This window comes from Struthio camelus, chromosome W (assembly GCF_040807025.1).
Source record: "Struthio camelus isolate bStrCam1 chromosome W, bStrCam1.hap1, whole genome shotgun sequence".
In the NCBI taxonomy this organism is placed as follows: domain Eukaryota; kingdom Metazoa; phylum Chordata; class Aves; order Struthioniformes; family Struthionidae; genus Struthio; species Struthio camelus.
In genome coordinates, this window is record NC_090981.1 from 65,799,181 (window position 1) to 65,822,221 (window position 23,041).

At 41.9% G+C, this 23,041-nt stretch overlaps 1 protein-coding gene across 3 annotated transcripts in view; it reads right to left on the minus strand.

Moving 5' to 3' along the window:
• LOC104138497 (mothers against decapentaplegic homolog 2) overlaps positions 1 to 21,372 on the minus strand; it is a 52,212-nt gene extending 30,840 nt beyond the window's left edge. Inside the window, exons 1-2 of one of the 3 annotated variants that reach the window (XM_068924709.1) lie at positions 21,282 to 21,372; positions 9,705 to 9,997 (exon numbers count right to left, since the gene is read on the minus strand). In XM_068924709.1, the coding sequence (XP_068780810.1) occupies positions 9,705 to 9,940 (236 nt within the window). In that variant the 5' untranslated portion in view covers positions 9,941 to 9,997; positions 21,282 to 21,372. Of the gene's footprint in view, positions 1 to 9,704; positions 9,998 to 20,674; positions 20,907 to 21,281 lie in introns of those variants that run through there. The other 2 variants (XM_068924708.1, XM_009666124.2) reach the window with 2 other exon arrangements.
• Positions 21,373 to 23,041: the final 1,669 nt, after the last annotated feature.

Consider the following 23,041-nt stretch of genomic DNA (forward strand, 5'->3'; position numbering starts at 1 on the left):
CAACATAAAACGTCAGATACAGATATTTTTCTTCCTAGTTAAAGCTCTGTACTGGGATCCACTGAGCAAATAAGTCACTAAAGTAATCACAAATAGCTATTTTTCATGCGCCTAAAAGTCAACAGCCCCAGCATGAGTTGTTAACTTGGGACAAATAAGGCAAGGCGCATAAGTCAAGTAAGTTTTAATACTACTTTTTTTGATTCTGACTCTTGAATAGAGTGCTGCTTCTTACCATTAAAGCAATAATAATAATAATAAAGTAACAGTAACTTGAAGCTCAAGAACTCTCACAGTTTTGAAAAACTTTTCACCCCTGAACCTGCTTTCTACATCATTGATAGTCCAACAGGAAAAACACCTTAAACTCACGCTCCAGAACCGATAATACGTCCTTGATGTGGCATTATCACACATACCTTACAAAAATTCACCTCAATTTACCGATTGAGAAATCACCACAAATAAAACAGTTTTTGAAGGTAACCCAGGAAAAAGCAGCACAGCCAAGACTGAAATCCACAGCTCCTGAGCCTTGATCCAATGTTCTCACATGGTCCTCAAAACTCAACATTTTCTTCCTCCTGACTAAAGAGGTGAGCTCCTTTGAACTATGCGATTGGCTAAATATCTTGCAAATTTAATTTTTTTACATGTTGTTCTACCTCAACTGACATGCCAATACTTTGTGCTTGGCATACCAATTCTGTAACAAATGATGTGGGTAAGTCACATGACTTTCTGAATTGCACGAGCTTAAAGTTGGCAGCATTAAGTTGCATTGTTTAATGCTTTACGACTTCCTTTTTCAGGATGACACTGATATTATAAGATGCTGTAACCTGAACTACTGCTGCACTAAAGCTTAACCTTAGTTAACAGGATTTCAGTTCTTAACAGCAGCCACAGCTGTGTACAAAGCCAGGGAAGTTAAAAGAAAAGCTATGTTTTAGTGTATTTAATAAAACCTCAATTACACTTGAATACATTTCAATTAACACTGCCTTAGAAGGTTAAAGAACTGAAGTTATCAATTCCAATTCACCAAGGATGACTTACCTATGCTAGAGCAAAGCCCCGAATGCTATCATATACAATTTCTGAAGGGCTCCCTACACACACACACACTCTTCTGTATTCAGATATCAGGAATAGGGCTTACTGCAAAGCAGCCATTCAAGTAAGAAGTTTTAGTAGAAGAAAAATATGCTAAAAAAAAAAAAACACATTCCCTAGCTCATATTAATCCTGCATCGTACTCCACCTGTCAAATGCACTAATGCTATGAATCAAATAGGAGAAAGCAAACAAAATTCAACTTCAAGCTATAATGTGTAAGTTACATAGAAAGGTTTAGGGAAAAGGGGAGAGACAATATTCAACTTTTGGGCTTACTCCTTTAAAATAAAATTCCAAGAGAGGTTCTAGAAGAGCTTTGTACCAGGCGTTCCAAAACTCAACTGCTTTGGGCGTTCACTCACTCCATCACACCCTGTTCACCTCCATCCATAGTGGCTCCTCTCCAAAATGGGACCACAAAACAGCATTGACCAGTTTACAACAGAACATTTTTCCTATGGAATGCTGAAACTACTATTTTCACAACAAACATCAAAGTTATTTAAAGTCAGTTTCTGAAAACAAGCTCTACGAAAGTTGTGTAATTACACAGTATGATATAACACTCAGTAAGTACTGGAAGTAGTACAGTTCATGAGTATTCATGCCAGATAAACTGGTACTCCCTCCGTGGTTATTTTTTTAAACTGTTCTGAACTTTCTCTTTCTTTCATTAGCTTAGAAGAAATTAAGAAATTCCTGAATGACCACCAGCAGATCTTCAATTATCCCATTTCTAAGTTTAGTTTTGTGATAAAAAAAACAATTAAACTGATTTTTGAAACGGCTTTGTAGTTGAAGGATATGAATAAGAATAACTTTCAAATAACAGGATTAACTAGTGTTATCAACACCATCAGTGGTTGCTTAACTCAAATTTAGAAACTAAGCTTCACAGGGACCTAAGTCAAACTTGACATGAGTTCAGAGTTCCTATTACATGTCATCCATGCAGCATCTAAAGGTGTCCTGCAACTTAAAGCAGGTAAAGTTAGGGCCAGCATCTGCTTGCCTACAGCAAGGCCATCCTGAACATGCCCGATTTTGGAAACTAAGGAGGTCCATTTATCCCTGAATGGGAGACTGTCTTGGAATACGAGGTGCTGACTTCTGCCACCCTGGCACTGAGAAAAGCCCCAAGGAAGCTAGCAGAGTCCCTCAAAGCAATGTTGTGTTTTCTCTCCACAGCAATCCAGACTGCGCAATACAGCACTATGGCCTAGTTGAAAGCAATCACCATTAACTGAAATGGAATTCTCAATACAGATTAGAAAACATTGCAAAGCATCAGAAAAATACCTCCAAAGCCAACTGCTTTGCCATGGCCACTTTCAGCAACAACACAGAATATTCACCTGGCATAATCATCTTTCAGTAGTGTTTTCTCTTCAGGCTACACACGTGGATGCTATTCATCGACAAGCAGCTGCCTGGCTGCTTGTTAGGCCTGGCATCGGGGCTGCATGACTCCTTTCACAAACAGGAAGTTGAGAAGCTCCAGAGCGTGCTGCTGGACTGCTTAACTGAAAGGGTACATGCACACAGGGCTGATTAAGAGCAGCTACAACACCTGCCACAAGAAGTCATGAGATGTAGAGATGTTGTACCCAACAGGAAGCTGCTGCAAAGCATCCAGTCATTCTGCCCTTACTGCCTTTCACAGGCCAGAGCCTAGCCTGAAGCATTCAGGAGACACCAGGAACTTCCTCAAGTCTTCTACAGAGGATCTAGAGACAACACTTGAGTCCCACCATAGTTACAGGACTGAAAAGAGTAAGCGCAATTTGATCTTCCTCCCGCTACACCTTTCCAGTGAAGACATCCAAAGTTTTCACAGCACCAGCTATCACAGGAAGGGATTTTGAAGCTGAGCTTGCTTAAAACTCTCAAACTCTCAGCCATCTCTTGCCAGTCTTTGCTGTTCTAAGGGGTTGTTTTTATTTAAATTCCACACAAAGGAGAGTGGGCTCTGCTTCATCTTCAACAACCCTACCATAAGAAAAAGGAGTTAGTTTATCAGCAAACAATTTACAAGCATGTGTCTTGTGATCTGAGCTATTAATAAAGATGGTGCTTCAGTGTATGCTCATGTACAAACATCTATGTGTGTGTTTTAGGATGCTTAAGATGTTCAACTATAGATCTTCAAACATTTAAGGAATCATTTTAATTTATGTCTCAGTGAATTTGTACAGAATGAAATATGATGCATCACCTGATTCTTTAAATCAGCAGTTTTCAACTCCTGAGCGACAATTAAGTATTAACGTCCATCCTCAGCTCAACTAGCAACTTTTCACAGTTCTGCTACAAGCTAACAGATGGTGCTAAGTTCTGTTGCTGGGAAAATAGACTTCACCTCTGTCTGGATAGCAATGTTATTTTAGCATCTACTGTGCCAAGTCAGCTGCCTGCGGTTGTCCTCTCAGCTAACTTGTTAACAGCAGAGATGCAGATGTTTGAACTGCCCTGTGACAACTTCCAGGGAAACCTTTTTTTTCTTCCCCAGTTTCATTGTTGAAATCGCCCATCTTTTACGGCCTTAACCCGCGCAAGAACAGAGCACAGGAATTTCTGTACTGCTATTCACTGAAGTAACCTATTTTGGAGAAGGATCTTAAAAGCTTGCAAACAATCTATTCTAGAAGCCAGGTTGGCTCTAGTGGTGATCAAAAGCATCCTTAAAATGAGGTTACTGCGTGCAGCTAAGCAATCGCTTTCCTGCCAAACGTTTCCAGGAAATACAAATAACCATACTAACTGATAGAACAGGTTCTGTTAAAAAAAACTGGGCACTTTAGACTAAAATTAGGCATGACCATTTATTCTGTTACATGAAGAAAAAGGCACCCAGATTTTCTCATCTTAAAAGATTTGTTTGCTCTCTAACAGTAGTTTCAAGCCACCTGTCCCACCTTCAAAAGTGTCTTTTCTTTGTCTAGTTAGCTTCTGCCATTGCTCATTGATCAGCATCGTTTACTTCCATCTAGGGAAGATAACTAACACAAGCATCAGCTTTCAGAAAACAGTATCGATATGTGCAATAAGCCATGCCTAGGCTGCTTACCTCATCCACACTGCTAACCCCCTGCAGGGAAAGAAGAAAGGGCTGTAGGGCAGGCAAGTGAAAGAGACACTGGCATATTAGAGAAATCTGTAATTTCTTTAGAGAAACTGGACCATTCTAAACGGTCTTTCTCGCTTTTAGGTGTTTGATGAACTTCACCCCAGATTCTTCTGAAGAATCAGGATGTGATCAGTTCCATGACAGCAGTTTTAAAAGTTATCAACCTTCACTATTAGCTGAAGTGAAAAATATGCAACAGGTATGGTGTTAAAATATCATCTCTTCAATTCACTTGCAGTTGCCTACTTTGCATTTAATGGAACACTCCCTCTGAATCTTCTATGTGCTCAAAACCATGGAGCCTATTGCAAGGTTTCTTCTTTGCCTCTGGAGAGTAACAATGCAAAATTCATCTCATATTTGAAGCCAGGTGCTTCAGAAATCTGTTGACTGTAAATTCCACAAGTCAGCTGGACTCTCCAAAAACAAAGGCAGGATTTAAGCCCCTCTTGTTATCGCTCCCATTTCAGTTAGAACTGGGAGGCTGCTGAAAACAAAGCAAAAATATGCTTCTGAAAAATCAGGAAACATAGCAGAGATGCTATCCTTGGGTTAAGCAAGAAGGGCAGAGGGCACAGATAAGACCACATTTTCCACATACATATTGAACAGCTAAGCAGGAACAGCCATTTTTCAGATAGCACCTTCTAAAGTTGTAAAGACACAGCAGGCTGGGAACCAAGGCTTGGGCAGCAGTATTAGTCTTCACTCTGTGCTTTAAAAACTGTTACTTCTCACTAAAGATTTCTTAAGGCACTCGCACAGCACTAGCACCCTAGCTAGGGATCCCTAAATCTGGATTCAAGGAACCTGGTCTTTAACCCTTACCTCAGCCAGTACCCTGTCAGATAAATCACTTTTCTTCTGTGCCTTACTTTTCCCTGTTACGAAGCAGTGAAAGTTCACCTCTTCTGCAGAGGAAAAAAAAAAAAAATCAAGATCTCCCATGAAAACTAGAGTTAAAGTTGTAAGTATTTTTACACATAGTATCAAAAGTAAGCTTACTTAACTATTAGCGCTACCATTAGCATAAACAAAAATTTTGTCTGTTGAAGAAAGTTTGTTCTTTTAAGTTAGCAATCAGGAAGTTATTTGATGCTGTATCAAACACTACTAGAGTACTGAGATGAGTACACAAACCTCTGGAAAGAGGAAACAGAGGTATACTGTTACAGATGCATCGTTTAACTGTCTCCTCTCCTTCCCCTCAGTTTGCAACAGCTGTGTCAGGGCATATACAAAAGCTGTGCTCACTGTGCAAAGCTAAAATGAATAAAAGCTAGAGGTTCTGAGACTGATGGGAGGTGCCCATGTCCTCTTTATCATCCCACATATACTGAAAGGAGGGGCATGCATACACTGAGAGATCTAATATTCCTCTCCAGTACTGCATTGTGCAGACTGTTTCAGCAGTAGAGCAGGGAAAGTGCCAGCAACAAGATGAGACACAAGAGTGCTCTGCGGGTTCAACAATAGGTAAGTGAAAGCACAGCACAAGATGGCATCTTCTGGGGGAGAGTGAATGGATTACGAGGTATAACAAACAAGGATTAGAGTCGTACCTAGGGGATACTCAATACAGGCAGGTCATCTCCATTACCACTCACCTTTCACATAACACAAGAACTATTACAGTTGCCACGTTACCCCAATGTGTTACCCCAGTGCCGACACTGGAGCAGAATTCAACCTGTGACATGGATTACTTTGGTTATAGCTCAAGAACGACGCGATCAGTTCTGCATTAGTTTTCAGAAACGCGTGCCCTGCATGAGCATAAGGCAGTGCAAGATTACCCTTCTTCCCATAACTTCTTTTTAAAGAACTACAATACTCCATTCAACATGATCCCCAAACTCATTCCAGTTTACCTCCTTTGATATTAGTTCTACATATTTGGTATTATTCAAAAGCAATTTTTTTTAAAACAAGTCTTACTAAAAAAGCAAGAAGACAGTATGAAGTATATCTATACTCTTTTTAAGATAGAAGAGCCACACAGCTGACTACACCATACTATGGGGGTGCTAAAACTAGTGATTTTTATTTCCCTGCTTTGGATTACAATACTCTGCACTATCACCATTGAAATGACTTCTTATATAATGAATATAAACTATGAATATGCCATCTGATTATTCACTACATGGCACAGTTTAGTTTTTTTAAAGGCCTGTATATCAGTTATTGGTATTTACAAAATACTCATTTATAAACAAGTCTATTGGAAGAAGTCTTATATAAATTGATGCTCATGTCCTCTATTTCTTCACTGACCGCTTTCGGGCTCTATTTGTATCAAAAATGCAAGTGAGAGCGTAAAGACATGTTCAGTTGAATACAGGAACTTATTACACACCTTAGAAAAGTGAACTCAAATGCCAACATTTAGTTTGAAGATACACAGGGATTACGAGATTAGAATCCCACTGGCTTGCTGGGAGGATTCAGCAAGATAACTACAAATTACTTAGAGGGCTAGTGTCAAAAGGACTGCTGCACTTATTTAGCCTCTGCTCTAGATTACTGACCCACTTATGAAGTGCTCAGCACCCCTGCTGTGCCGAGCCAACACCCACTCCATCTGTCTGCCTCTGCTTTCTCAGAACCTCTATTAGGCCGCATAAGAAGTTGTGTTAATTACCACATGAGCAGCTTGAATAGTACACATAGTTATCAGCCTTACCTAGTATGTGGTCACCTTGACAGACAGGGCAGAAACAGAACAATTTCAATCGCAGCAGGATTTTATATAAATGACAGGGTAAGTACATGCAAATTTCTGAACAGGGAATTTTATTCAACTTTTGGCAAAGTTTCTTTCAGTTTTGAGAAAAGCTTGTGTGTGTTTAGTTGTTTTAGATTTTTATGATGAAAGGGTATACTAGAATTAAATATTATAATCGAACTCTGGAAATCTCTAATGAGACAAGAAATTTGTGAAACTACAAGTGAAACTTCTGTTGAGGGAATAATGCAACAGCTCCAAAAAGAGGCATACAGCACTGGTCAATACCTGCTCTTAAACAGTACCAGCGATAAAGACTGTAGCTAGTTAGAAAAACAAACACACACCCACCCACCCACACACCACACCCCCCCCCCACACCCCATCACACACAAAGAACAGAAGAGCATTTGGCAAATTAGCTCAACTGTCATGTCAGAATTGCACCTTAGCAGCTTTGCACCCCAAGCTTCTTGTTGATTAGGAAGAAAACAGTTTCAAATTCAGTATCTTTTTATTTTTCCCTGCTGACCTACAGGTCTTTGGGTCATCCGCTGAAGTGGGTCTCAAACAGCAGTTCTATTGACTTCCTAAACTCAAGAACAAGAATCTCCGAAAAATCATTACAGTACTCAGCTGCCGTTTGTTCATTCTCAGGCACCCAGACTACCGCTGTCAAAGTGAAATACCACCAACAGTCCAAAAGCCAACTATGAAACTAAAGAATTTTGTGGAGCACTGCTGGCAGCCCTGATATCTAGCCCCTTAACATTAAAGCCATTTCTCGGTTTAAAATTAAACCTTGTGTAATAGCCAACGCCACTGGAAGAGCTCTCTAGCTACCAGCTTCTTCCTAAGGCAGTCAAGAAAGTAGTAAAATCTAGGTCCAGTCCTTTTTAGAGCTGACTCAAGGATAGGCGAGAACAGTATGCCTCAGCCCAGCAGGAACTGCTGATTGCAACGTGGAGACTGCGTCATAAAGGGTATAATACATCTCTGCATTCCGTTTTAAAAAGTTATTTACTATTACTATTGTACCACAAGAGGTCATGCAGGCAGGAAGAATGACTTGAACACACGAGACAGGTGCCCCAGGAAAACAACGATAAATTCGCATACTGTTTTTATCTTCTAACATTGGCTTCAAGACGTTTAGGCAACAGTTCTTCTGAAGTAGCAACATTCATTGGCCGAGCACCCCGGCAGGACAGCTTGAGGAAGCCCAACATTCGGTCAAGAAGTTGGGTACGTGTTTGTATCACGTGAATAGTTGCTCATCATTTTCTATCACATGAAAACTTCTTCCAGTTAAGCGTTCAGTCAGTGTCACGGTAAAGACTTGGCCAAATATATAGAACCATCTCAATGAAATACATATTCCAACAGGTTCGAATCTTAGTCTACCAATCCACACTAAAACCACAAAGCTCTAACAAATATTTCATTTCTGACTGTTTTCCAAGTGGCAAAAGGAAGAAAGCAGAAGGGAACACCAGAGAATTCTGAGACCGCTCTAAAGGGGGGGGGGGGGAAATACAAGCAGAGCACAGCGTTAGAAGCAAAAGGAGAAGAGAAAAAGAACAGAATTTAAATAGCCATTGATTCAGAGCATAAACAAGATTTTCTCAGAAAGCTATGTCAGTTCTAAAAGAGAATGCTAAAACCATTATTAGATAAAGGCTATAAAACATTTGACATGTGGAAACCATTACCGACACCAGTCAAATCTAGTTTGCGCTATGATTAGTACAAAGTTTAAAAGTATAGCGGGGACCAGCACGCTAATATAGAAGTCAAGCTCACAAAAGGATGTTGCTTCTCTCCCTTAGAAACTATTTTAAGTGTCAAGGAGCTAGGGGGCCAGAATATTCCTGTGTCACAAGATCCTGTAACTTTTTCATAACAAGAAAAAAGAGACCTGTGAAGTGATTTGATACTTATGTTGCACACTTAATGAGCTTACACATGCATCTTAGTGGGAATTTTGTATAACATGAATCTAAAGTACATCACATTAATACTTACAAACATAACCTCTCGCACAGCAGTTGCTATGAATTAAGCTGAGAAAGTCAAAGGGGTAGAATGCAAGTCGTTCACCTAAATGTATATACATATAAAGGAGCAGAAGAGAATTCCTAGAAATACTCCAAGTTATTAAATGAAAAGCACTTTCATTAACCAATAACAAATAATAATTACAGTAAATAAACTGGTCTGCAGGCAACCTGCCTCCAAAGATAAGATTTCCCTTCCAAAGAGACAAAGGATGCAGCTTGTACAACTTAAATTAAGGTACCATGTACAACTGAAAAATAATTAGATGACTGAAGTGTTGACCAAGGAAAAACAAGTCAATTTTTTTCAAGTGAAAGTGTAGGTTCAAGTAAGCCCCTCCAATTATAGACAGGGTTATCCAACAGAAGCATAAGGCAGTGCTACAAACTAGAAGGTATGCTAGGCACCACCTGGATATATATAAAGTGTACTAAGTGGCACTGCAAAATGAATTTAAAGTTATTACTAAAAATGTTGATTTTACAAAGCATGTGATTCAGTTGTGAGAGCTGAAGCAAGCACTATTTAAAACCAAAATAGATTTTAAAGATTCTTCTCCAAAAAATTCAAAAGCATGCAACTGATTTTGTTTATTTATTCACAAGATAGCCTAAACATCCATCTAGTCATTTCTCAATTGGTTATAACAATTTCAACCACAACAGCACTTACCTTGGTATCGTCACACATTTTGTATTGCAATTTTGAGTGGTAATTGCCTTCTCAAGCTCATCCAGCTGTCCTGTTTTCTTTAGCTTCTTGACCAAGCTTTTCACTGCTTTTTCACACCATTTTTCCTCCTGACCATTCTGCTCACCACCACCAGCCCCTCCAGAGCCACCAGCAGATTTTTTCCACCCCAGAAGTCTCTTCACAACTGGTGGAGTGAATGGCAATATGGACGACATGATTTTCACCAGACAGAACACTCAGCACGCAATAAATTAGAGATTCCCGTCTGAGCCCTAAAAACACAAACCAAAATAGACACATTAGCAGTGAGGTTTTACATAAGACAAATACCTTGCTAGGAACTTCATTACCAAACACCATAGGACATAGCCTCCCCAAATAAGCCAGATAATAGTTCAGGACTACTCTACATCATGGTTAGTTATTTCACCAATGAGATTTACGTGCAAGTTTTCTGCACCTCATCCCTTTCCTTCATCAGCTTGTGCAAATTAGTCGACAAGTTTACTGTTGGATTAGGTATTTTATTGTTCCTCAAATCTTTCCTGGCTAAAGTCTACTCACTTCAGTAACTACAAGAGTTAAACTTAGTCTAGCTTTGCATCTAAATTAGTTGATTTCAGTCATTTGTGAAAATTTTAATAAATGATTGACAATTTGTAAATACAGATATGCATGTTCTGCCTGGCTCCAAATTAACTTACCAAGCAAAACTATTTCGAACATCATTTAGTCATTACGGCTTGACAAAAGTCTTACAACAGCCAGCCATTTGGCAAGCCTTTTGTCTCGTTTGTCATGATTTAAATAACTATCAATTTTTGTTCCACTAGGGACATCAACTGGAATTCACTGGAATTTTCAAAGTTTGGGGTTAAGCTTATTTTCTACTTCCAATTCAGAGCACAATGGCCTACAGATAATGAATCTTCCCAAGTGACATCACTTGAAATCATCAGAAGTCTTTCAAAATTCTTTGCAGGATATTTAACTTCTGAGTTTTCAGGTACCTGAGCTGTGGAACTGTTTGTCTGTTTTCAGTTTTGACTGCTTTTCATTCACTATCTACCACCTGATCAGATTGTCTATATAAAATGAAAGATTAGAAGGGATGCTATGTTCAGCTTTCACTGCAAATTACACTTCAAATCATTCAAAAGAGAAATAACAGCCAGTAAAAAAACTTCATGGTTTTGCAGCTTCTATGAGGGTAGCAGCTTCTATTAGGGTAGCTTTAGGTATTAGAATATAAGCCCCAAGTCAGCTGCATTATTTTGGGTAGATAATACCTTGCCTGAGGACATCACGATCCTGTGGACAAAAGTAGGGCGTTAAAGCCAAATGTCAAAACCTACTCTTACTCCCAAGCAGCAACTGGGCATTTGAATTTCAGAAAGGTACCTCGCTTCCCAACTTCAAAACCCATAGCTGTATGAGTTAGTTCAGTCAGCTGAAAGATCTTGCTTTAGCTAAGAACTAATGCTACACCTTCAAGCTACTTGATCAGAGCTTTCAGGGTACCTTACATGTCTCTCCATCCTGCAGAGGCACCTTTCTCACTTCTATTCAAAATATACCAGTTTCATTTTATTAAGATTTCCCCCATCTGCAAAACAACACTCTTGATTTAAGATATTTAAGGCTATAATATTAATGACTGAGTTACACTTTGTCTTACCTTAGCCGTTTCAGTGAGAACCAAAAAGTCAACAAAAGATACATTGTATTAATAACTTAAATTTGTAAATTTTTGACCTGCACAAAATAGAACATTCCACAGAAAGGCTGTTTCATTTTCAATTAAATTATAACCTTCATAAAATAGCTTCTGAGACCACTTGAAAATATTACTGAAGCAAGAAGTACAACTGTGTGGGCTCCAGGAGACAGAGGGTTCTGATTAACAGGCACTCAAGATAAACACCGCTAATTTTAGGGAAGAGACTCAAAATAATCCATCAACCTTAAACCAAGAGTATTCATTTTCATACAAGACGACAATACAAGAAGAACTTCAATATTTTAACATTACTGGAAGAACAGAAGAATTATGCCCAATTGTGTTCAACCTGATCGCAGGTCAGGTTTTGTAGCCTGCAAAACCATTATACTGGAGTCCTCGGTGCTGCAAATAAGAAAAATAAATTCAATATCCAACACTTTAAAATCAAATTCTGAATAGGACACTCAAGCTACAGCCTCACATGGAACTAAGCCAATGCAACAGCTTTTTGCCACGAGAAATCCAGGTCTTGTTTCCTCCTTTCTCCTCACCTCCTCCTCTGCACTAGCCCTGATAGGTGCTAGACCTTTCTACGCAGACTCAGCTGGCTAACCTAGCAGAAAATTATCAAGTTTTTTTGCAGAGTTAGTTTTCTTCCAGGTTAACAAGTTGTATCAGCTCACACATGGTACCGTAAGTACCAGCGTTGATACCTGACAATTTATAGAAGCATGGATGGAAGACTGAGACTCTCCTCCAGCCCCAGCCTCAGCCTTCAACAGTGGTGTTAGCAGTTCACTGCATCTCTTGAATTGCAACCTGAGCATTCACTTTATTATCATTAGATAATTAATTCTAGTGGAAAAGCCAAATTAATCAGTCTTACTCCCATTTCCACCTGTTCTGAACTGTTTGTGGGCCAGGCAGTAGAACAAGTCAGACCCTTAACCCAGTACCTCAAGTGGCTTCAGAGACAAAATGGGAGGCTTACGCAGCCTCTGCTGTTTTAAGAAATGCTCACACTAAGCTTCTGAAACAGGAAACTGGACTACATGTTCCAGGTGCGACCTGGAATAGCAGTTGCTCTGAACTCTATTAAAAGACTTCCAACTTTTGAGCAAGGCCAGCATTAGATGCTTCAGAGGCATATGCAAGAAATTCCAAAAATAAACGGAAGGGGGCTATTTTGCCACAAAGGCCACACTAGGAATCGATGGTTTAAAGTCTGAACGCTAATTTCAGCGCTCACAGAAGTAGGCAACTGTGAAGACCAGCACTGATGCTTATGCACACCTCAATTCTCCTCAAATTTATGGAGCTCACTTCCACATAATATGCATACTTCCTGCTCTTTAGGTTCAAATTTGACACCTTTCAGTGCCCCAGAATTTCTTTGATTGTCAGCCTCATAAAATACGTTTCACTAAGGTCTCATTTACTACCAAGACAAACTGTGTATTCTTTCAGGCCTTCTAAAAACATTCTCAATGCATTTATCTAATTTTTCTGCTCCACAATACCCTTTGAGATGAGGTGTCCAGTTTTACAGTATTCTCCCTTAAGACATAACACTGATCTACATATCTCTATACATGTATATAGATATATGATTTTCTGTATTCTCTGGTGCTTTAAAAAAAAAAAAAAGCAAATCTGCCTTTCTGCTTCAAATTGACATTGAGTGATCCAACTCTTGCCGCAGGGAAGAGTTCAGAAGCCCCATACATATCCGTTGTTCTTCACATTTGAATTCTTATGCTATTTTGACACATTCAAAAGTGAAAGCCTTCCCATTTTCAAAACTGTCAGTTCAGAACAAAATAATCAACACTTTCCAGATAGTTTACCTATTGTTTTAACTAGTTCCTCTACATACATATTTACTAGTCTAGTTTGCATAGAAGCTGCCAAAACAGGTTTATCTGCTACCCCCATGTATATTAGCTATTTTCACATTAAAACAACTTTTTTTTAAACAAGGGAATATATTTAAGAATCCTTTATTACACTGATTATTGCGCCTTAACAGCTGACAAAAAATAAATATACACCACAGCGGCAGTCTAAGATTCTGGGAAGCTTAAACTAGCTTCTTCCTTCTAGCATGCCAGGTGCCAGCAAGTTTCACCAAGTTATTCCAGTAGTGACCTCATATCATTAGAGGGCTGAGCAGAGAGAACGTGACACAAGTAGGACAGGACTTCATCCAGCTTAAGACCTCAACCAATTGTGATAGACTCCTGGCAACAGAATATTTCAGCTGGCTTTATTTCTGCAAAAGTTACACTATTCTGCAAACCTAACGGAGGTACTATAAAGTACAAGGCATGTTTTGCTTGAATCCTGAGCAATTTAGATAAATTTAAAATTATGCAAGGACAACGCAGCAATAAGGTAATTAATAAGATATACCCTACTGGGTCAGAAGACTGGTGCATCTGGCCTAGGGCTCTGTCCCCAACAGCAGCAAAAGGATACGCTATTCAAGGAAAGCACAAGAGCTTGGCTGCCTTATGTAGCCCATTCCCCTCCTAACCCCTCATCATCCACAACCATTATAGCAGCAATGTTAGAGGCTACATCCCTACCTATGCCATTTAGTAGCCATTTACGGACTGTTGTCCACAAATTTATCTAATCACTTCTAGACCTGATGATACACTCTGCCTCCACGATCTCTTGTGGCAACCAGCACCAGACGTGTACTGCCCACTGTGTAGAGAAGGACTTTCAGCTGTTTTAACTCGATCTCTTCCTAGTTGCAGGAAGTGCCTCTTGCTCTACTCCTGCAAGCTTTGCTGAAGAGCTGCTTATATTCATCTTGTCCACAAACTTCATGATTTTGTAGATCTGAATCACATCATCCCCACAAATGGGGGACTATCAGCCTTTTGTCACAAACAAAGCATCTGAACATAGCTCATACAGCTCGGGAAGCTCCTATGGAGAGAGGCCAAGCCTGAAAGCTTTATTTCTTCAATTAAGTTACAAGTACCAGAAGATAATGGCAGAGGAACTGATCGAAAGACTGCAGAAGAATTAAATCAGACTACAGTCTATGTTTGCCACTTGTCTTTTTGGTCATATTATCCTAAAGCTACCAACATTATTATTAAGTATAAAATAGAAATCTACACCGCACGAGCAACTCGTAGCTAGAGAATGCAAAGCACATCCATGCTGCTGAACGTCTGGCAGAAGCTCAAACAGAAATCTGCCCCTTCGACTTTCATTCCCTATGGCTTCTTGTATGCACCTCTACCATTTGTTAGCTTGTAACCATGTCCGTCTAGTCTGAGCTACCACGTTTAGACCTACGGATTTATGAATCACTTTGCTACAGCTCATTTTCAACCAGCAAATCCCATTTCAATTCATCACCTATAATTTCTGCCTGCAAGTTGATACAGTAACATCAGGAGTTTTAATTTTTGTTCTTAAAGCATCATCTTCTCATTCACCATCACTGTTGATACTAGCCTCTGTTACTTGCTAAAAAACATTCCTCTACTATTGCTTCTTCCATGTATCCTTTCTTGATCCATAAAAAGGTATAAAATGCTCACCCCCACCAAAAATAATAAACTTTGCCAACACTGCAAGAAATATTTTCACATTATGAAGATGGCTGCAGACTAAATACATGCTAAATCTGTCATAACTCTTCTTCCTGGTGATATAATCTTCATGAATTCGTTGTAGTCCACAGCCAACCATCTCCAAATGCTAACTACCCATTTAAGGCCTTTTTTTAAAGGACCTTGACAACTGTGCTTCCCCATCATTCATTCTTTGCACTGTCTTTCCTTTGCTCATTCTGTTCCACTGAGGCCTGATGTTATACTCAACAATCAGGTCTTTTGCCTTCCTGTGCACTATTTTCACAACATTTCAACATATCAACTGTCTCCCTGTAATTACTCATCGAGTCTCAAGAGCCTTTTCTAAGCTCAACTACAGATGAACTATTAGTATCAAGGCAGAAATGTAAAACAAAGCAGACAGCTACTATTTCATCCCTTTCCATACTCACTTGTGCCTTAAAACTGTAGCTTTGAACACTCAGTTTTGCCCAGATAAGTGTTGCTTTAGATTGCTGCGCATAGAGAGCACGTGCAGTTAAAAACAGAGTGATTCCAAACAGATTAAAACTGGAAAATTTACAAATTGCCTAACTTTGGCCGTATCTGGTTCATCTCTACCCCTGTAGTATACTTCTGTTTCCTGATGCACATGTTTCTATAGTTGATCAAACATAGTGTCATAGTTGGCAACTTTTTAAGTAACAGTTTGAGTCATGTCTGCTATTATTCCATTCTACTGTAGTTCTCTGGAACAAGTATTAAGCGTTAAGCCCACGATCCCAGCAACAACTAAGCATAAAAGATGAAGAAAACCTTAAAGGCAGCGTGCTAACAAATTAAAATCTTCAAGGAAAATTTCCTTTCCTGAGCGTCTGGAACATACTATAAACACACTGCTGCTACCAAAAATATCAAGTGATTCCTGGCTAATGTATTCTAAAACCTTATGCAACATATTTCATATCAGTCTGCTTATTCATCTTAAACTTGAAATAAAGAAATCTGATCTTTCTTGGTTTTACTAGAAGTATTCTGGCTTAGAGGAATTTTATTTGCAAGTGTTCTTCTCGAATAAAGAGGACAGAAGTTAAGCTCTTGAGGGAAGAATCGTTTGTGGCATTTGAGACAGTCTAGAAGTTCGTTTCCTCCCGATCTTTGTCTCTTTTTTATGGCATTATTAAAAAGCAATGGTTTTTCATTAATCCTGGAATTTGGTGGAATTGATAAAGAATCTCATCCAAGGGCACATTGCTTCAGATCTCTTAGAAGATACACCCTTTCCTTTCACATGCCTCCCTGCGATATTAGGCATTTTAAAATAAGGTAACATTTACTGAAGCATATCCTATTTAAGGCAATATCAAGACACAGCAATCCTAAAAGTTGAAGTTTTAAAGGGCATAGCTTATGTAGTACTATAAATGCCAACTACATTCATGCAAATTCGTTACGAGTTAGAGAAACTGTGAGAAATGATAAAACAAGTCTTTCATCTTGAATTGAACAGAAGTAAAACAAAATTAATTTTTGATCTGCTTCTAGATTCTTCAGACCGTTGTTCTAAACAGTGATAGGACAACTTATTTTCAGTGGAACCTGAGAAAGTTTTCCCCAATGTTAACGATCTCAGTTCACAGGAAACCTAAATTCTGCATGAAGTTCAAACTAAAACCAAAGCCACTCTTTTCACTTTCAGATAGAATACAGTCTAGCTAATACATTTAGTAGAATAGACAAGAGAAGACTTTTTACTTCTACCCCTGCACTCACCTCCCCTCCAAAAACTGCCTTTTGAGATTCCAGAAGGGCCCGTTCTTTCTTCCGCTACAAACACATATTGAAGACACCTACAGTTTTGTCATACTAGAGAACCTCAAAACTGCTTGCTTACGTACGTTTGAGGAACCACCACAGACGAAAGATGACGCGCATCCTTCTCCCCCCATATTCTGGGTGGAGTAGGTCAGCTTCAAATAGTTCCTCAGTAGGTTTGGGGTGTTTGGGATTTTTCAATTTTGGCAGTGGGGGTGGAGAAGAGAGGGAAGGGGAATCCAGCCCTGCTGAGCAATACCCTCACCCCCACCCTGGTTCAGCTTTTCAGCCAATTAGGCCACCAGTGGGGAGTGGCTCTAAAGAGCTCCCTCCCAAGGGGCTCCATCTGGCCTGCAGCTCCATCTGGCCAGCTCACAGGCCAAAGCTCCACAAAGCAAAGCCAAGGTCCTTGCTCAGCTTTGACATGAGCAGATGAAGTTCAAGGCAGGCTGCTTGTGACTTCGGGGGACAGCAGTGAAGAAAATTCTTCCTCTGGGACAGCTTTAGAACGAGGATTTTGTAACATGCCAACTTAGAAACTCAACTGACACATTAATTCTTTAAATTTATTATGCTCTAGTATTGTAATGCATCTCACAATTCTGCATAACTGCATTATTTTATATAGCTCATTGAAAAGAGAATTACCCACCTACTTTTAAAATAGACTTTTTTCCTCTCACTCATTTCAAGAAGTTTGATTATGAATCAAGTGAGAAAACTTACGCTTCTCATACCCAGAATTAAAATAAGCACCAACTTGATGTTATGAAAGCTTCAGAAGCTGGAATTTTTTCAATTACTAAGGACAACTGCAAATTACAGACAAATATAATAACGAAAAGCTTTGTTGCTATTAGAACATTAGCACATTGAAAGTAGCACATGCATTCATAGCATACTAAAATGGCTTGCAACTAGAGACATGAGAAAGACAAGATTTTAATTTTAATAACCTTTGATTAAGCTACTAATAGGACTGAAGCATTTTAGCAACTCTCCTAGAACTACAAAAGAGGAATATTATGAAGAATGTAGTTAGCCAATCCACCTGTCTTCGCAAAGCAACAAATTTCTTGCATGTACTTAATATGAACCAACTCACAGAATTGCCCCTGAAAACTGAAGGACTGTAATATTTCCACAAAAGCACCAAATACACATTCCAAAGGGCAGCAGTTTTGCAAGTCTTCTCAGTTCTTTTGTTTTGACTAAAATTTTCCATGCGTAACAGGCAAGTGTCAATTTGATTATTTTAGAAAGTAAGTATTCCTGGGACAAATCTGACAGGAATAGTCACGGACCCGATTATCAGGTACCTGTCTTGTTCTTCATCCATATAGCTTAGCAGTTTCTCCACTTTGTTAAATAAGTGCATTTAACTAGCTTAGTCAAGTTCACTTTCAAAATAGGCCTAAAAAACGTTCTTCAAACACTCCTCTTGATAAGCAGAGCTCTCTTCACTTTGTACTGAAGAGTGCCTTATGTTAAGCTCATACTGCTCCAGCGTAATTTAACCAAGCCGGAGCTCCAGACTAAACTGTTACGAGACCCAAGAACCACTCCCTCACAGCCTCTTCTTGGTCTTCTTACTACGACTGTCAAACACATATAACCATGACAAAACGTCATCCAGATTGAAGCCTCACTCTTTGTTATACAGTTTCTCTACTGGAAGTTGAGAGCAACGTTTAGGAAGATTTTCAGCAGCAGCCAATTTTTTCTAGCCCAGAGAGTATTGAACACAGGGCTGCCTGTACTCTCTATGCTATTACAAAAAACTAATCCCATCGCATGACCTGCAGCAATTCAGTTTAACAAATCAACAATTACAAATATTTTGGCAAAGTAAGCTTAGGTATTGTTTGCCTCTCGGCACAGTTCACAACCAGTTTGTGGCTTTATGATAAAAGTCATTAAATCCAATCTGAAAAGCAGAATTTACAGCTCACTTAGCAAGTCAGGCCCATAAATGGATGCTTTCAATTACAGGGTATTTACATGCACAAATCATTAAGGCAGCATTGAATATATCTGAAAACTCTAGAACACTTTTATAATAATTAAAACTTTGCATACTGTTCTTTATATAAACAAAACTTAGAAATTCTCTTCAGTCTCAAACAGAGCTCAGATTCGTTGTTATCCTAGACCTACTACAAAGCCTGTTCTCCCAGTAACTCTGCGGGAAAGGGATTAGAGAGATAGAAACAAGTTTTGTTTTTTAAAGTCGCACTCAGTAATTGTGATTTGTGAGCTCCAGTAAACTCAATTACATCAACTAGTGCTCAACACTTCTAAAAGATCAAGTGGAACAGGAAGATGGAGGTGGACCCTGGAGGGCCTTTCATTTCGAGATTCACTGTGTAATTCAAGCTTGTTTTCTTTTGTTCATGAACCCAGCTTCTGGGTAGAAGAAAAGAAGAGATCACTTAAGAGGTCAAAACACCTCATTTTTTTCAATTGTGTTCTCTTTCTTAATGATCAAACAGAACCTCAGGAAGTTGACAACTTCTTCTCCAAGATTACATTACCCACAAGTCTAGCTTCTTCCATAAAGAAAACTGGACCTTCAAACACAGTTGTTGTTTCTGGTGACCTCCAGTGCAGTCCAAGTCTGAACCACACAATTACAAAACAACAATCCACTACAAAGTCATTCTATTAAACATCCCACTATACTGTTAGGAGAGTCTCTAAATACATATCTAAATTAAGTTTAAGCCACCTGAAATGAGATCCTCCCCTTCCTCTTTTTAAAGGCATTTATAATCAATCCTATCTTTCACTCTGACAGTGCTGAGTAAAGGGGGAGGAGGGGCAAAAGGGGCTTCAAAAACCTCCCTTTACTTATACACTCACTCCCCTCTAATTCACCGCAGCTTGTAAACGCAGACATTTTAAAGGTACCCCTCAGAAGACACGCATAAAGAACATACTCATGCACCACGCAGCTAACTGAGATAAAGCACAGGAAAGTCTAAATAGCAATCTTGTTCTAAGGGAAGCCTTTTGCCTTAACAACAAGAGTTTTTTTCCAGTCTGGAGAACAGACCAAAGCTTAATCAGTCTCTCACTACAGAGTCCAGCCCCCACAGAAACAATGTCATGAATCGGTTTGAAAGTACAGCTCTCCAGACTAAGAGTGGAACACTTAAGCATAGACAAACTTGCTGCTATGTGCAGGCTCCTAATAAGCTGTCATTGCAAACTTCTTGCTATAGATAGAATCTTACTTGTTTGTAACCATGAACTGTGGCAACATGAACTCCGCACGCAATATACGCACATTGCAGCGCTCACCAGCAGCATTTTCAGAAATATTTGTTTGGTAAACCAGCACAGTAAAACTTTTTCTCAAAGCTATCTGTGTGTTTGCAGAGTATTCGAGGACCATGCAACAGGCACATTTTCATAGTCAAAATCGGTGATGGAACAACCAAAAGACATGAGACCAGGCTGCAGTCTGAATCCCAGCTGTTCGATTCAACAGTTCTCCAGGACATCACAAGGGCTCTTCACCCACGCACTTTTTCCCTTCTTTTATTTCCCCAGAGCGAAAACTAAAAGACTATACTGTGCCACACTTTCTCTTCCCCTCCATCCCCCCCCCCCGCCTCCAAAAATTGCAAACGGGAACTCTACCAGACTGCAGCAACAACAACTATCAGTATTTATCACCATATAACTTCTCCCATGTGCTTATCTAGGTAGATGAAACACTTAACAGATGACGTCTGTTTACATTTTCACAAGGCACAGATAGCTGCGGCGTTAACAAAAATAAGTGCCACGAAGGAAAACGCTAATTTCAACCCGCACACACATGCCTCGTAGAGGTAGCCCGTGCTCCACACCGACGGCTTTGGAGGAGGAGAGGGGCAGACAAAAGAGCCCCGGCCGCAACCCTTCTCCGCGAACTCGCTCCTAACTTTGTCCACCACCCTGGCGCGAAGTTGCTGCGCCCCTCACCGCTACGAGCGCAGAGAAAGCAGAAACTGAACTCTCCCCCCTCCTCCTCCACGCCGAGGCACGACCCGGCCCGTCCCTCCCCCCCCCCCACCTCCTCCCCGCAGCTCCACGCTCCGGGGGCTCCTTCAGCCCCTGGGTGCGGGGCGGCGGGAGCAGCGCCCTGCCCTCCCCCACCCCCCCTCACCCCGCAGGCCCGGCCGGAGCCACCGCCCCCCGCCGGCAGAGGTGGCCCCGCGCGCCGGGCCCGCGGCGCCCGCCCGCCCGCTCCCCTCAGCGCCGCGTCCCACCACAACAAAGGGGGAGGGGGGGGGCGCCGCGGCCGCCGGGCCTCCGCCGGCCCCGCTGCCGGGCCGGGCCGGGCCGAGCCGAGCTAAGCCGGGTCAGGCCACCGCCGCCCGCCCCGCGTCCTTCCCCCCCCCCCCCCGCGACGCGGCGCGGCCCCGCCGAAACCGCCCCGGGACCAACCTCTTCCTCGGCGAGCTGCGCGGCCGCCCTCCTCCCGCAGCGCTGGCCTCCCCGGCGCGCCCGCCCTCCCCGAGCCCATTGGCCCGCGCCCGGCCCCGCCTCCGCCTGTGGGAGGGGAGGCGACTCGTTGGCTGCGCCGCCCGCCACTCGGCAGAAAGCGCGTCGCTATTGGACGCTCGGCGGCCAAGCCCGGCCCGCGACGCCGATTGGCGCATTGAGCCGCCAATCGAGTGCCCGCGGCGGAAAAAAAAAAGAGGGGGCGGAGAAAAAAGGAGCGAGGCGAAGGGAGACGGAGCCGAGTGGGCGGGCGCGCGGCGGCGCTGCGTGCGCCGCGCTGAGTTGGGGGGGCGCGAGCGGCGGCCGCTCATTGGCCGCGCGGGCTGCCACTCCGTGCCGAAGGCGCCCCTTAGGGGCGGTTGATCGCGAAAGGAGAAGCGCGGCGCCGGTTTGAGTGACCCGCATTGCGCAGCCGCACTAGCGGCGCGGAGGATTCTGCCACCGGCCGCTGTACCCCTCCGCGCCGAGCCGGCTGGGAGCTGAGAAAAAGTAGTGCGCCCCTTCCCCCCCCCCACCCTCCGCCCTGCGCGCCCCAGCAGAGTGACGCCCCCCAGACGCCCTGTCTGCCCTCGAGTGCCCAATAAACACACGACTCAATCGCAATTTAAAAACCTTGGGCGAGGGAAGGCAAAACGCCCTCCCTCGGAGGGCGGCGAGGCCACCATGGCGGCCGCCGGGGGCACGAAGCCGCCCCCTCCCTTCACCTCAGCCGCAGCGTGGCAGCGCGGCGTTTTGGGCGGGTTTTTGAGGCGCCGCCGTGATTCTGCCGGCGGCTCGGCCCTGGGGGATATATTTTGTCAGTTTGAGGTTCACGCCGTTCAGGAAACGGACCAAAAAATAAAATAAAATAAAATAAAAGCAGATGCCCCAGTGCAGAGCTGCTAAGAGAGGCCCGTCGTGGTTCTGAAAGCTAAGGAGGTGTTTCAGGCGTGTTACACCTCTCTCCGCCTTCCTCCCGGGTGGATGGAGCGCTAACATGGCTTTGTGCTTCCTAATGCGGCCACCGCTTGTCACGCAACTCGACGGCCCTTGGCGCCCTCAAAACCTCCGCACCTCTGTCAGATGGGGTGGAGACAGGCCAAGAGGTTGAAAAGCTTCTGTGGAGGGACGCTGGGAAAAAAAAACAAAAACAAAAACAAAAACTTGTCAGCAATTGCACAAACCTGATTTCTTCAGGAACGGAAATTGCGGGCAACAGGAGAAATAGAGCAAAAGGAAGAAGGCATTCAGTGCTACAAATCACAGAGCCCAAAATTACCTGAGAAGCATGGTTGCCGTGGAGAAGCCAGAGAAGATTTACATTTGCGACTTAGACACAGCCCTAGAAAGTGCTTCCAGCCACGTTTCTGGAACTTCAGAAATGCTACCTGATTTGGCAGAAACAAAGGGAGAGCAAAACTCAGTCAAATTTTGGCACTGATGCCAAATCTGGGTATTGCTAGATGCTATTACATAAATAAAGCAGGTCGCTCGCCACATTTTGGACGTTACTAGTTAGGTACAGATGGTTGACGGTCCCATTTGGCTATGAACCTGCAGCGGAAGAGCATCAGCATCTCTAGCAGGGTATGCTAATGGGTCTCGGAGGGATCAACATCTTCTCAAACGACATTCTTGTACAGAGACGTAGAAAGAGCACGGGGGTATTTCACAGTCACAGTTTCACCTGTCTGTTAGAAAAGTTGAGGGAAATAATCTTAGAT